Consider the following 15,885-nt stretch of genomic DNA (forward strand, 5'->3'; position numbering starts at 1 on the left):
ACATTGGATGATAATCAGCGAAGAATAACAGAAGAAAATCATTGACATTGCAAGTCAAATGTAGATTTGAATTTTTCTAATAATAACTAAAACCGTAAACAGATGAGTTTTAGGTGTGCACAGTGGACTGACTACAATCCAGTGCACTGCAAAAACACAAAATCTTACCAAGTAATTTTGGTCTAGTTTCTAGTGTAAATATCTTGATATACTTGAAATAAGACAAAACTAACTTACAAGTAACTTTTTTAGCAAGAAAGAGGAGCTTGTTTTAAGTAAATCATTTCTTAATATTGATGAAAAAGTTCTTGTTCCAGTGGCAGATTATTTCACTCATAACAAGACATTTTTCCCATGTTATAGGTTAATTTATCTGCCAATAAAACAATAACTTTTTTATCAATATTAAGAAATTATTTACTTAAAACCAGCTTTTTTTTCTTGCTAAAAAAGTTACTTGTAAATTAGTTTTGGTGACTTCAAGTATCTTGCTGAAAAGTTACTTTTGAGTTATTTTAGCTTATTTATTACTTGGTAATATTTTGTGTTTTGGAAGTGTGAAAAGACAGTATTCAAGAGATTACTCTCCACTGTTTTCGTAACAGGAGAGACAATTGACCACCAACCATACACATCACAAGGAGGTGAATGGCAAGATCTTACCATCCAGCTGTCTGTCTGGGGTTTGGCTTTCTTCCTGGTTGGCTTTAAACTTCGAACATTTGGAGCATTTACACGAGCAGTCCTGTGTGCAGTCACAGCTAGCCTGGTTGGTTGGATGAAACGATACCAGGATTAAATGATGGGAGAAGCATTTTTCTGTACTTTTACAATCCACTGTGTCATGACCTCTACGTCTCCCTCAAGCTGAGGTTAAGTTCAGGCAAAAACGAAAAACTATACTTCTATACTGTTTTTACACATCTGTACAGATGCCAGTCAAGCTTGCTCTACATGAAGTTAAGCATTTCAAGAGTTCTCACAGACTTTTCAATCTACTGTGTTTCAGACAAACAAAAGGTTTCATTTTCCCAGTTCCTCACATTAGGCGGCTCGTGCTTCATCCTGCGAACCAGAGTGAGGTAAAAGCCTGCCCCAAAGCAGTTCTTAAGGAAGATGGGTGAGCCGCAGCAGTAAAGGCGACCCTGAGAGATGATGGCCACTCGGTCACTCAGCAGGTCAGCCTCGTCCATGTGGTGGGTGGACATGATAACTGTGCGTCCTGAAAACCACAAATCAAGACAAGTGATGGTGAGAGAAGGAAAGATGGATGGATATTTGATGTATCACATAATCACGAATACAGGTGATATTTTCCTGTGGTGTGAATTTGAATAATCTGTATTACCCAGACGGTATTTGAGCAGTAAGTCCCAAATCGAGCGCCTGGAGTACGGGTCAACCCCTGAGGTGGGCTCATCCAGGATCACCACCTTGGCTCCACCAACAAAAGCCAAAGCTACCGACAACTTCCTCTGCATTCCCCCTGGACGTCGAAACAACGGTTAAGTGTGTGTTTTCTTTGTGTGTGCCAGAGGGCAAGGGATGCACGTGATTCTAAAAAGACCTGAGAGATTCTGGGTCAGTTCGTCTCTCTTGTGGGGAAGGCCCAGATCCTGCAGCATGTTCTCCACCTCTTCCTCAGCCTCAGCTATTGGACGGCCTTTCAGCAGCGTGTAGAAGAGAATGTGCTCTGCCACCGTCATGCTGAGGAACAAGCAGTTGGTACAAATGAGTGCCACCGTTTTTCCAAGTTAAGACCTAAAACTTCAAAAGATGCTAAAACTTGAAGTTTTAGCTTGACGTTTCAAGTTGCAACTTCAATTTTTAATATCTTTCATCGGGTTTATGAGTGGTAGTACTGGACAATTGAGAGTTGAAAATACACGATGGCTTTAAAAAATTATTTACGAAGGAAAGTGAATGGAAGTAATAGTCTTCAGCATCAATCTAGATGCGCTGTGAAGGTTTGTTAGAAAATGTTAAAGAACAAACAGTATCATGAAGAACAAGAGGCACATCAAACAATTAAGGGATAAATCAGTGGAAAAATTTAAAGCAGGACTAGATTATAAAACCATATTTAATGGATTTAAATCCCTATGAAGAGCTTTTAAATCCATCATCAAAAAATGAAAGAGTAGGACACCGCAAACCTACCAAGCCATGGCTGTCTGTCTAAAAGACTCAGGTTTTTTAGGAGAACATTATTTAATCAAAGAGTCAAAATGCCTAAAGCAACTACAAAGATCCACAACTCAGGTAAGAGAATTATAGTACGGGGAAATAATTAGTTTTGTATTCTACAAATTACTCCCCAAAGAAATCATGTGTGCAAATATAGCTATGAAAGTCCTGTTTGTATTTTGGCACAAGCCAGGTAGGTATGTGGGACAGAGTAGAAGAAAGTAGAAGACATTGAACTTTCTGACTTACAGGTAGAAGACTATGTAGGGTATTAAACAGCGTAAAACACCATGTACAGTCCCCTCCCCATTGGGAAGTGCAGTGGAGCCAAATTCATATTCAGAAGGATAAAGAAACTGAATTAAGGTAACAGGAAGAGCTAAAAACAGGGCAATCCTGGAGGAAAATCTTGAGGTTTCAAAGGATTTGAGACTAGGGCAGGTGTCCACGTACCAGCAAGATAACAACCTCAGAAATATGCCAAAAGTGACAGAAAATCCCACCACAATACTTCAAGATTTGTGGTTGTGAAAAGCACAAATCTTTAAGGGTTGAATGTGAAATCGTTTAAGGGTCAAGAATGTTTTTTCAAAGCACAGCTTATGCCAGTTAAATATGTGAGAAGTGACATACTGCTGAAAAAGGATGTTGTACTGAGGACACATTCCCAGAGACATGCGAATGCTGTCCATGTCCGAGCGGATGTCCTTGCCGTAGATGGTGGCCGTCCCCGAGGTGGGAGGGAACATTCCAGTCAAGACTGACCTGGGACAAAGAGAAGATGTAGACTCTCTCACGTTCAGCATTCTGCTTACATGCCAGCAGAGAGTCTAAGCGACATACATGGTGGTGGTCTTCCCGGCTCCGTTGTGCCCGAGAAAGGCCGTAATCTGGCTCTCGTAGAAGTTGATGCTGAGTCCATCGACGGCTGGCGAGGAGCAGTTGCTGAATACCTTGACCAGGTTTTGGATGCAGACCCCCTTCACCAGATCTGCCGGCTCTGCCTCGAAGAACGGCTCCTCTGTGGACACCAAAAACAACTCTGTTTTGCCACCATCTGGAGCGAGACTTTAAATGTCTCTGAGTTTAAACTCTGTTAGGTTTGTGCAGAGAGTGAAACAAATGTATTTTGTTGCCTAAAGGTTGATGAAATCATGTGTCTGGAATGCAATACGGAGTCTACTGATTAACTAAACATGAGACTGGTAGGTGAGAGGTGTGAGTTTACAAATGCCAACAAGTTCAAACACACACAAGGTCATCAGGGTTCCACACAATGAATCCGGTCTGGGATGGAAAAGCACTCTGTAAGGCAGCTACAGTCATATACTGGGTTTACCATCCTTCTGGTTCTTCTTAGGTTCTGTGTGGCTAAGCTTCTCACGCTGATCATGATGTTCACATGAAGGTATGTCCTCCTTCTCCTTAGCTTGTGGTTCCACCTGCTCGGCAGTTTCCCCAACAGCCTTTTTCTCTCCTTGCTCCTTGTTCGTCAGATTGTCGAAGCCTTTTTTCTCCAGTTCCGTTTTGTAATTTCCTTTGGAAAAAGATAACAAAATATCCTGGTATAATCACCCATATTATCTGGTGTATAAAGTCACTAAAACATATTCCACGCAGGCTAAGAATGAAATACCAGAGGCTGGGGCAACACTGTTGAGCCAGTAACATGGCAGCAAGGGGAAGTAAAAGGGGCGACCAATGCCGTACTGTCCTGTGATGACAAAAAGAAGAAAAAAACAGAATGCTAACATATTTTTATGACAAAAGCATACCTTTTGGTTCATTTCAGCACACTGACCAGGGAAGACGTTGTCCAGGTACCAGGCCAGAGCAGCATAGAGAACCGTGTCCAAGCCCATCATGCAGATGGACGTGAGGAAGGAGAACTCGTCTCCCTCCAAAGGACTGGTCTGGATGTTGTCCCATTGCAAGCCCATCCCTTGCTCCTCATACCGGGATAGATACTCTGTACCAAAGCCAAATGCCACTTGGGACAGCAGACTCTGCGTGATGAGGCATTATTTAATCAGAATGGTCAAATCCTTTCCACCATTACTTGACTAGCAATTTTACTTCTAATGAAGAAATGGGTTATGGTGTTTGGGAACAGTTCGTAGTTGTGTAAGAAGAAGATCATGCAGTACAGTCTCTTGTCAAAGTATTCATTGTCCTTGAACTTTTTCACAAGTTACCAATCACAAACTTCAGACTATGTTTCTAGTGTTTACATTATCAACCAGCACAAGGTAGAGCTTAATATAAAAGTGGAAGGAAAATGATACAAAACTTACCAAATATTTTTCAAATGAAAATCTGAAATGCGCATGGAACCAATTTATTTTCTGCCTAAATTTGTTGAATTAACACTTGCTAGCTCTAGCTGCACTGGAGGCCAAAAAATCCAAGTCCATTTTCCATGTAGAGGATGACCGTGTGCTTCATTCTCAAGTCTTTTGCAGTCTGTTGCAGGCTTTGCTTCAGGATAGACCTTAATTTATCTCAAACCAAGTCTCGATTCGACTTGGTTTTACTTTCAGAAAGATGTGTTCAGGAACTGTGCAGTGTTAGTCTTCAGCCAGAAATAACATTTTATGTGTCAGAAAGCTTCATTTTGGTCTCATGTGATCGGTGAACCTTCCACCGGCTCTTTGCTGGCTTGTGGCAAACTATCTACCTTATGGATTTCATTTAAAAATGGATTTAAATAAGTTTGCATTCTTCCATTTGGCCCAGATTTGATGAGTTTGGAACTAATAGATGTCATATCAATATATTCTCCTATTCAGCCTGTCAGTATAAGGGTGTCATGTCTTGGTAAGTTTTGAGTTGTGCCAACGGCATTTTCATTGATGATAAGTCTATGGGAGATATGCCCTTATAATGCTATTTGTGGTTGTAACGTGACAAGATATTTGGAGGTTTAAGGTGGATGAATTCTTTTTCAAGGCATCTGCTCATCAATTAAAAGAGAAATATAACCATGTTTTGAGTTGGAGGCACCCACCGCCATGATCTTCATGTCTTTGGTGATGCGTTCCTGCCAGGCAAAGCAGAAGATGTGTGGCAAGTAGAGGGTGAAGTAGATGATGCCGCAGCAGGCAGCAGCCAGGTTGGCCTGGTTAAAGAAGACGCTGAACAGGAAGCACTGCATGATGGTGGCAGTGGTGAACGAGAGGAGAAAGAGAAAAAGGATGACAGGGTCGCTGTAGTTCAGAACCCTCCCTCCCTGAAGACAGGAAAGAAACACACACGAGGTTCAGATACTGTAATCATATCAACATGTATGTTTTGCTTTGGTCGGTCAAAAAGACAACATCATCATCATTCTCTTTCTTTGTCAACAAAATGTGGACATTTTGATGTAACACTGTCCACAAGGGGTCGCATAAGCCCACCATATTAAGATGAAGAAGGCACTGCCTCTGCCCGCTTTTAATCATTTACAAGTTCTTTACTGCAAATCTCACAGAACTCTGACATAATCCTCATGATGTCATGGTATCAGTCATTCTAACATTAATGATTTACTGAGAAAGTATGCATTAAGTGAGCTATTAATATCAATTCAGTTGTTCAAGAAACAAAGAGCGATAACTGACAGCAGAATGGTTTACTACTTGGCGTTTTTGATTTGTGAAGCTAGTTTATGTCGAAAGCAGACAGGGAGATAGATTAGATGTTTCAGGTGGAAGACATGCAGGTATGGAAGTACAAATACAAAGCTCACCATGATGATGGCAGTCAATAGAGCTGTGCTGGTGCCCATCATGAAAAAGCTGTCAATAAACCAGGTGGACCAAATGACACCATTGGTGACCCCAATGGTTTTCAGGGTCTCCTTCAAGCGGAGTTCCTTCTCCAGAACTATGCTCTTAACTACCATAGACACGGAGTAAACCCAAGCCAGAACCATGAAGATGGGGAAACATCGGTTCAAAGTCAGCATGAAGCTGGAGGAACGAAATTTGGGAGAGGAAAGAAATGATATGGAGGACCTACTTATTGACAGATGAAGTGTGTAAAACAATATGTTTCCACTCACAGGTCATCCACATAGCAGGGATAGGGGAACTGCTGTAGGTAGACACCCAAAGGCCACTCTTTTCCTGTATGAGTCCTGATAATCCCATGCTCTATGATGTCCTGGAGGTAAGCAAAGCCACCCCAGATGTAGCGGAAATCATCCATGGGATCCGCTCTGGGGCCTGGGTCCCAGTACCTGAGAAAAGCGAACACACATTTTAAATCCTATGTTTTTTCATATCTACAGTCTGCTGGAAACCGAATCTGACCTGTCTTTGACTTTGTTGGTGCGCTCCACTATGTCGATGTCCATTCGGATCTTGAACTTGACATGAGGGGGAACGCTGGTGGTCCAAGAGAACATGTTCGTAAAGACGAGACCCGCCCAGAACGTGCCTCCCTCCAACAGGTCCAAGGCCCGATGAGTGACAGCATCTTCATCAGGTAGAGGTATGAATTTATCAAGAATTAAACACTGTCAGAGAGGGAATAAATGAGAAACAAACACATACATTAGGATATGGATTAGAGTAAAGTCATGAGAATGAACAGAATGGAGTACAATAGCGACGACTTTCAGTCACAATGCTGAACAGAAGTTAACCACTCAGTTTAGCATGCCAGCATGCTAATATTACATTAATAATATCAAATTATTCGGCAGTTAGCATCTCAGCTTAGCATGTAATTGTAATTTAATGGATATGACTACAATTCATTCTGTTGTTCAGTATGAAACGAGACAACATTTTATTTACATTACAAAAGTTACAATTATTTTACAGTTTAACTAAACGAATATTTGTAGTAAACTACGAATGTTTCAAGATCATGGTTCTTAATCTATAGTACAAGTACCACAGGTGGCACATGGGCTCCCATTAAGAGTACACAAAGAAAATGTTGGTGTCAAATATTTGAGATGGTAATGCCGATCATGCAAGCATAACCCTGAATAACTCATTTGAAGGCTAAAAATATGATAATTTTATACTGAAGGGTTCTGTTGTTGTAATGATATCTTTGCCTGAAAAGAAGTTGTGAACTGGCTGCCATCATACAGCTGCTATTGCTTCAGCAATGTCCCCAGTGTAGCTCAAAAGATGAAAAGCCCACAAATACCAGCACTGGACCAAGACTCCAAAGGCCCCTTACACATTTGCAGAGGTGTTTGTCTCGTTCCTGAAAAGCGTGTCCGATGAAACCATTCACCGAAAGCTCATGCAAATAAGGATGGCTGTGGTCCAAAAGGAATCCCTCCAAAACAGCTATTTACCACCAAGGCTACCGACAGCCCTTCTCAACCCAAAACACACACACAAACACCATTTGCTTTGCAAACACAGATATACACCAAAAACAAAAAAAAAGGTCTGGATGCATTTGAGCAATTTCAGACTTAACAATATTAATAAACAATTCACATTTAGGAGAAAATCTCTTTGTTTATGGAAATATTCCCTGACAGGAACAGTGAAGCCTCTTCGGACGGTGTGATATGCATACATGCCACCAACGTGAGCGAGCCAACCATTAAGCTCACGGTTATTGTTGCAGCTTTATAAAGGATAGTAGATGGAGTGACAGCTGTGTCTAATCGGCCTCAGTCGTTTCCACTCTTCCTGTCAAACTCAAGTGCTGTAAGCTTCAACTTGGACAAAAACAAAGTGCACCCACCACCTACACAGCCTTGTATCCAGGTACACCCCCTGTCCTCAACCCCTTCAGGGCAATATACTTCTCATTCTGATGAGCCTCTGCAGTAAAAGGGCCAGTTTACTCTTTTGTCTAACATGCATTCCCCCCTACTAATGTAGATGACCCTTATAAGAAGCGTTACGCAAGGGCTTCTCTTTGTTTTTTAACTTCTACTCAATCAACATGAAACAAAACAGAGTGGCCAGCTGCTTTGTAGCTTTGGCTCATGCCCACTTGGGTGGACTACCACATTTCTGTACAAAGGGAACAAATTGGAGAGCCAAGAATCTCCTAAAAATGTCAAGAGTAGTGCATAGAGCACAGTGCTTAGCTTCCAGGGCATTAAGTTCGACAAATGCGAGGCTTGATTGGATTATTTTGTGAAAAAGGCCTGACCTGGAGCCTGACATTTCAAGAGGAACATAATGGCAGTACTGTCCAAATTCTTACCATCAAAGTCACAACAGAGAATGGGGAAAAATTTGCATAATTGTCCTGAAACTTTAGACTTATCTGGAAATTTGGAGAGTTATTGTTGGAATGTGTTTGTGTTGACACCAGGCCAAAATGTCTGATTCGGCAAAACATTTAGATTGACAATTTCCAATTAAAATACGTCAGAGGTTGTCTTTTAGCACAGATCAGTATAACCTTGAGGGAATAAAAAAGAGAAATTGGGAACTACAAAGAAGTTAAAGTACTGCTAGACCTGACAAGCTAATTAGAACAAACCTAACAAGCTCTCTTGTCTTGCAGTGACACTATTACTAATTCCAGATCATGCAGGATGCTTCACTTTTTCTGCTTGTATTTTAAGAAATAAAACTATTAAATGTGAGATTAATTGTTTTTTGGGGGGGGGGGATTTTTTTAGCATGCTAATCAAACATCTGAAAAATAAATTGCTGCTCTCTGCAAGGAGGCAGAAAATTTAAAATGCACTGCTGTGGTTTCTTACTTACATCCCCGTACTGATTGAGCATCCGAATGACCCGGTCAGTGAGGTTGAAGATGTCTCGCCAGTCAAAGTTGGGCATGTCGTAGCGCCGCTCCTCTGGTGGGCCGTTGTGCAGGAAGTTGAGGATGTGTTCGGAGGAGAATGGCGCCTCTTCCAGGCTCCTGTCTATAAAATCCATCACGGAGGGATTGCGGATGGTGTCCTGAAATAAAAGAAAGTTTTGAGATTAATTTGAAAGATGTACAGATCAATTCATGGATTTACGTGCACTGTAGAAATAGACATGTTTAGATAAATGTACTTCTTTTTGCAAAATGCCACAGCAACAAAAACGAACGTATGCGATTATGTGTTTTTGAATTCATATGTTGAACCTACTAAAATTATGACCCTGTTGGACCATTGAGAAGCCACACCACCAAGAATAATTCTCTTCCTTTTCGTAGGTAAATTAGCAGCTTTTGATCACAATATAAGAGAAAATAATTCTCTTCCTTTTCGTAGGTAAATTAGCAGCTTTTGATCACAATTTCCAGAGACTGAAAAGTGCAGTATTATCTGCTCATGCAGTTTCAGTATTATAGAAGTGTAAACGCCATAGAAATATTCAGCTATTATACTTTTCAGGAAGGAGACACGTTTGTATCCCAGAATGAATGTTAATTAAACCTGTAAACCTGTTTAAAAGTGTCAAATGTGCATATTAACTCCTAAACAAAGGCAAAATATCTTATAAGAATGTTGTCTGAAGCTCATAAGAGAGCGAGTCCTCCTGATTAAAACAACTCCATTATTAACATGTCCTGAAATGCCACTCAGCAAAGAAGATGTCATGACTCAAAATCAACATAAACAGACTGACAAAAAATCTGCATTTCAGAAGACATTTTCTTTTGGAATGTTTAAACTAACATTTAAGTGTTTGGAAGAAATTGGAGGGAAAAAAAGGGCAATGGCATCCTAACTGTGATGTTTGGCAGCATCCTGTTTTGTGGGTGTTTTTGCTGCAGCAGGAAATTACATGGCATCACAAGGAAAGAACATTAAGCGGAAATATTGAAGAAACACCTCAAAACTTCGGCCAGGAGGTCAAAGCTTGGACACAAATGGATCTCCCAAGTGGGTAGTGACCTTAAACATACAGCCAAATTAGTGACAAAGTGGCTTAAGGTCAACAAAGTCAGTGTTCAGGAGTGGCCATCACAAAGATCTCCGTCTCGTAGAAAATTTGTGTGCAAAGCTGAAAGGAAGAGGGCGGGCAAAGTGGCCTACAAACCTGACTCAGTTACACCACTTCTTTGAGGAGGAAGGGGCCAATGTGAGAAGTTTGAGGAAGGATATTCAAAACATTTGACCCAAGTCATGCAGTTTAAAAGGCTGTTTCACCATTGATATTTGTAAACAGTTAAAAGAAATCTTATTATTCTGGCATTTAGCAAATAGAAATAATGTTCTCAATCCTAATTGACCTGTAAAACAGGACAAATTTGATCAGATTTACTATCAGAGAGTGAGAAGAAAAAGATATGTTTCCCTTTTACACAGTATATGGAAATATCTGTTTTCAAACAGGCATAAATCTGAACAATGGCCTAGTTTCACATTTTGAGAAGTAAACTGGAAAGCGAAAAAGATGCGTTATTGTAGTGAGATCATTTTTTATATACAAGCAGGAAATTTCACCTAAATGGTCAGAAGCTTGGGATGAAATAACATCATTTATCAACTTATTCAAAGGCACAATAGTTGGGCATTGGGTTTCAGCTGAATGGCAGCAGTGATAAGATTGTCATCGTGCACATCTCCCATGTCACAAGGAGCAGATCTGGTGCGAGATAAGCTTGCAAGTTATTTATTCAGCCAGACTGCAACGTTGTCCCACCCGGATCATCTTGACTTGCACTCCATCTTGGAAAAAAGCCCAGATCTGAGGAGCCACTTCCTCCCAGGCCTTTCCCATCGTCCTAAGCCTCTCCAGCTCCTCAAACGTTGTGTTTGCCTGCAGCAGAGGAGAAAGTGAGAAGTTGAACATCCCCCAAAGAAAATATAGAGAAATGCATTCAGGTTGCAAGAAACGTTGGTAGGTAGGAGCGAATAACACCCAAGCCCAATCCAAACTTGGACACAAAGCTTGGATGCTTAAAAACACACACACATACGCATACACCCCATCACACACACCCTAATCTCCCGCTACATACCATTCCCACATCAAACTGTGCGAAAACAAGCTTTGCAAAGACAACACGTGCATTCTTCCACAAAGAATTCCCGCCAGCCTTTACAGATAACCTGCGATGAAGGCCTTTTCGGTGCCAGATTGTCAAATATTTACTGCACGCTTATCGTTCAAACCCCCGAATGTGTACAGTGCTTTGTGTAGGCGCACACCCAAGGTCGGCTACTCAGGCATTCAGTCATGTGCAGTGGGGGGGATAAAAGCACTCAAGAGTACACCCAATTAAACGCCTTCCTCTTGTGTGTGTCTGATTTCGGGTGACAAAGGGGACAATGGAGCCGGGGGGTGACAATGGAGGCCGTTGGTGACGACTGGCTGAATGCATTCAGCCGGCCCAGTGAATCCCAGTAAGGTTCCCACAACCGGGAGCTTCCTCATTCCACAAGATAGTTCAAAATAGCAGGCGACAGAGGAGGAGTGGCTGGACAGGGAGGCTGCTGATAGCCGATTTTGTAAAAAAAAATCGAGTAGGAGCTAAGATGTGGCGTGTTCTGATGATGGAGAAATATTTGAAGCTTGAGGATATTTTCTGCCTTTCATTGTGTGTCCTAAAAATCCGACAGATATGGCTCGGGTACAGCAGGATGTAGATAAGACCTAGGTAGCTCGATATTCTGCGAGAGCAACCACGTATGACGACAGCGTGGTCCTAAAACACAAAGTTCTTGACCAGCATTTCCTTGAAATACTCTGATGCATGACAACAAAGAGCCGCCAGAGTCTTTGTTTCCCCCTCCTGTAAAGTAATGGATTAACCCAGTGGTTGTCACATCATTCTTAGTGCAATTAAGATTCCAGGAGAGGCAAGAGGAAAACAAAGAGGTCTATAAAGGGCTGTGTAGGAACAAACATGAGGGTGTGTGACCCTTTCTATGCATTCTCACGTCTTTAAGGAAAAGCCACGCCGCTGTAAGGCAACTCTGGAAAAGCGGCGGCGCCAACGGATGGGGCAGCAGTCAACACAGCCGGTCAGTTTGTGTTCTACCATTGCGACCAAGCCAACCATGACTGCCTATACCCACCTCCCACCCACCCCACCAGAGGCTTAACAGCTTTGACAAACACTTATCTACATCTACAGTAGATACATGTTGTATCCAGATACAACATGGGGAAAGCTGATCACTTTTTCTGGGGTGGAAACGCATTGTTCACCGCATCAGAGGAGCCAACACCGAAGGAAAACAGAGATAGGGATGTCACCGAGATGTCTGGGTGGCCACATTCATTTAGATCTTTCTAGATGTCGTGCTTAAGTGTCTTCGATGTTTCCGGTTGTTCCTGTGCATTTCTAATCGTAATTTTTCAATTGATCTAATCCCAGATCAACTCTCAATCAGATGTCCTCAACCATAAAAGTTTTCCCCCCAAAGATTTTTCCCATTACGGTACGACTGCAAACTTGAACATATTTTATTAGGATTATATGACACACCAATGCAATATACTGCACAATAAAATCTTTTGTATTTAGCCAAAATAGAAACAATATATGATGAAGAGTCAGTAAAGATCCTTCTTTTGGTGTATTTCTCTAGCAACTTTGAACATCTAGACACTTAACCTCAGTCAAATTGGATGGGCCGTGTCTGTAAGCATCATTTTCCCAGTCCTGCCACAGGTTCTCATTCGAATTTGAGTCTGTACTTTGATTAAGCCATTCTAGAGTCTGCATATGTTTGGTTCTAACTTACTCCCCATTGACTCTGGGTCTATGTTTAGTCTTACCAACATCTGCTCCAGGAATTATGCGTCATATCAAGCTCCAATAAAATATATGCAAGTCTGTGGTTGTAACTTCATAAAACGTAAAATAAAGGGAATTTACTTTACATTGTAAAGTAAATTATCATCAATGCTTAGATCTTACAAGCAATAGAGAAAGGTTAAAATCATAAAAAATAACAGTATATACCCAAGTAATTTTAATGTCTAAAGAAAAATACAAACAATTATATATTAAAAATCAACATAGTGGCCATTTGCTTACATTCCTTATGATTTGCTTGACAGCTGGTGAGTCTGGAGCGTAGAGGATCCGTCCCATCAGCATTGGCTTCACAGAGTTCCACACAATTCGTGTGGCAGGATTGAACTCCAGCTCCTTCATCAAGTCATTGCAGAAAGGAGCTGAGACAAATAGTTATCAGTCAGCAGACTGTTGTTACAGAGGAAGTCAGTTTATTATTAAATTACCAAATCATACAGATTATGACAACAGGTTTCAAGAAACAAAAAAAGATTTCTCAAACTACAAGTGAAAACTTTGGATTCATCTACAATCCAGGAGCAACAATTTATAAAGCCAGGAATTTCTTCCCTTTTTTTCACCTACTTTAGTAAACTACCAGCTTTAACCAGATAGGTTTTATTTCAAGCAATCTGCATGCCGCAAACAGCGATTGTTCTTAAGAATCTTACATCCTTTTCTCTGCTGAAACAGACATAAGTAGAGGGAGATTTGAACCTTATAGGGGAGGTATTGTGTATTTTCCAGCCACACAGCGCCAGTTTATAGCGCAATCAAATAACTATGTTCTTATAAAAATGCTATGTATATATCAAATATGACTTAAAACAAATTTGACTATGTAATTTAACGCCTTGAAATTGGGCCTCTGTCTCTTTAAGAAACTCCAGCTCTTTCTGACTCTCCACCTTCAGGAAGTCATCACAGATTTACTTCTCTATTAACCCTTTAAAACATTTCTACCAGCGTTGCACTGAGAAATAGCTCGTCTAATGAGCTCAGCAGATGGTTCAGTTCCACCAGGTGTTTGCTAATTGCTGCTGGCTAGTCTGAAGGAGCTGAGTAGGTGAGGTGTGGTAGTTGGGTATTCTGTGAGGTGGAAACTTGGAAACTGCAAGTTTCCGAGGAGGAGCTTCATCTCAAAGGCGGGTCTAGGTCCCCCCAGGCGTTTTACACAGCTCAATGGTTTCCATGGAGATAAAAGGATTCCTCAAACATGCATGAAAGTAATGACATTATAGCATGACGTAAAGCTAAAAAAAAGTTTGATTTTACATAAAACTGCCCCTTTAAAGCATAATATCTAATCTAAATTTAATCAAAGTGTTTTTTTGCCAGAAGTCGCTATTGCGTTAGTAACGCTGTTTTAAGACCAGATCTTCCTTTGTGTGGCGTTCGAGCAGTCTCGAACGCCACACATCTGCAGATCCAGTCAAACGACTGCAGAGCCAGTCAAAACTCATGAAGCTACTACACCTGTAGTAAACCTGTAGACCTGTATCTGCTGTGTTTTGTAAAACAAGTGCTGAACTTACTGGTGGTGTTGTCATATGTGTAGTCAGCCTGGGCCCAGTCGCTGCTGATTCCCAGGAAGACTTTGTAGTTGTTGTCTTCGTACCAGTTAAAAGAGGCGACTCTGGAGAAAGCCCCCTCTGTGTAGCCGCATACAAGGCTGGAGGCAGCAGCCATCACCTCCCTGAAAGACAGGTTCTTCTGGAACAGAGGCGTTACGACCTGGATGAACTCCATGGAGCTGCTCCTGTGGAACAGCTGGGAAGACAGATCCAGTGTTGATTTTAAAAGATGGGTTTGTAGTTGAAAGGAAATGTTGATGTGCGTTTGAAGTTAAATTTAACAAAAAGAAAATACTGTGCTGCTAAAAACTCTTGCAGGTTCCTTGGATTTTTTTCTTAAACACAGTTAAATGTTTCAGATCATCAAATTTTAATGATGATGTGTTGCTTTTAGAGATCGCTTAGTCTACTTTATGTTGACAGACAGGTTTTGTTTAAGCAGTTTCTTTGCTGCAAGGTAAGGCCAGAAACAGATGTAGGTGCTTGTGAAATTTAAGCAATAAAAAATGGTTGGTAGCAGTTGATTTGTGATTTAACGAGAGTGGGGAAATTATATTTCCACATAGAATCAGACTGATATGACTGCTTTTGTTTGACAGAAGGGAAATCCCCGTTTGAAAACGGCATTTTTGTATTTATTTAGGATGACTTGATGATTCAATGCATCTAAGTGTGGAACACAAAACTCTTGAAAAGTAATATTTCAAGGCATTCTACTTGTTAAGTTTTAGGATCTTCCTCATCTGATTTACGGGAAGTGACATGTTTACATGTTCCACCTCGAGCATACACGGTCTACAGAGACAACTATCTCGCCAACAGGATGTCGGACTGTCAACAGCCATGAATGTGTATTTGGAAACATCAACATAAAAAATTAGCTTAGTCCTTAATATAACACTTTAGTGATGAAAATATAGTGAAATTGAAAGAAATCATCAGCTATCACCCATCATCAACTTTTAGTAGACTGGAGACTTTTCTTCTCCCACAGTATTGTCCTACAATAATGAGCTATCTTTCTTTTTCAGGCTAAACGGGCTTGATCTGTATTTAGATTTCCTAACACGCACCAAAAATACCCCCCACCTCCCATCTGTTTGCGCAAAAACTCAGGCAGAGTCAGGCAAAAGGGAAGCAACTGTTTCCTGCCAGCTAAAAATAGGAAGCCGTGAACTTTTGAATGGGGAGCTACTGGTTTGCTCCGCGGGCCGGTTCTTACATCTCGCAGTCTGTCCGAAGCGGTGGAGACGATCCGGACCCAGAAGTGAATGTCAATGCCGTCAGAGTAATTATCCAAGACGCGAGGGAGCTGAGGAGAAATGGATATCAGAGATAAAGAGTGAACGATTGTCAATTTCTATTTATTGCAGGGAAAGTCCAAAAATGGTAGGAATATTGCTATTGAATTTAATGAGATCCTAAGGGATTTAGACACCAAAAATATAAAAAA

The 15,885-nt window shown here is 41.0% G+C and overlaps 1 protein-coding gene across 4 annotated transcripts in view; it reads right to left on the reverse strand.

Moving 5' to 3' along the window:
• The window catches only part of LOC102221241 (retinal-specific ATP-binding cassette transporter-like), a 39,174-nt gene that overhangs the window by 11,646 nt on the left and 11,643 nt on the right, over window positions 1-15,885 (reverse strand). For 3 of the 4 annotated variants that reach the window (XM_023325827.1, XM_023325826.1, XM_014473481.2), the window contains 18 exons: window positions 15,655-15,744; window positions 14,394-14,628; window positions 13,099-13,238; window positions 10,752-10,868; window positions 8,874-9,071; window positions 6,483-6,688; window positions 6,233-6,409; window positions 5,918-6,140; window positions 5,195-5,416; window positions 3,989-4,193; window positions 3,824-3,901; window positions 3,527-3,724; window positions 3,031-3,208; window positions 2,821-2,952; window positions 1,568-1,707; window positions 1,349-1,486; window positions 1,044-1,222; window positions 664-766 (listed from right to left, as the gene is read on the reverse strand). In XM_023325827.1, the coding sequence (XP_023181595.1) occupies window positions 664-766; window positions 1,044-1,222; window positions 1,349-1,486; window positions 1,568-1,707; window positions 2,821-2,952; window positions 3,031-3,208; window positions 3,527-3,724; window positions 3,824-3,901; window positions 3,989-4,193; window positions 5,195-5,416; window positions 5,918-6,140; window positions 6,233-6,409; window positions 6,483-6,688; window positions 8,874-9,071; window positions 10,752-10,868; window positions 13,099-13,238; window positions 14,394-14,628; window positions 15,655-15,744 (2,959 nt within the window). The remainder of the gene's footprint in view (window positions 1-663; window positions 767-1,043; window positions 1,223-1,348; window positions 1,487-1,567; window positions 1,708-2,820; window positions 2,953-3,030; window positions 3,209-3,526; window positions 3,725-3,823; window positions 3,902-3,988; window positions 4,194-5,194; window positions 5,417-5,917; window positions 6,141-6,232; window positions 6,410-6,482; window positions 6,689-8,873; window positions 9,072-10,751; window positions 10,869-13,098; window positions 13,239-14,393; window positions 14,629-15,654; window positions 15,745-15,885) is intronic. The other variant, XM_023325825.1, reaches the window with a different exon arrangement.

Source organism: Xiphophorus maculatus, chromosome 21 (assembly GCF_002775205.1).
Source record: "Xiphophorus maculatus strain JP 163 A chromosome 21, X_maculatus-5.0-male, whole genome shotgun sequence".
NCBI lineage: Eukaryota > Metazoa > Chordata > Actinopteri > Cyprinodontiformes > Poeciliidae > Xiphophorus > Xiphophorus maculatus.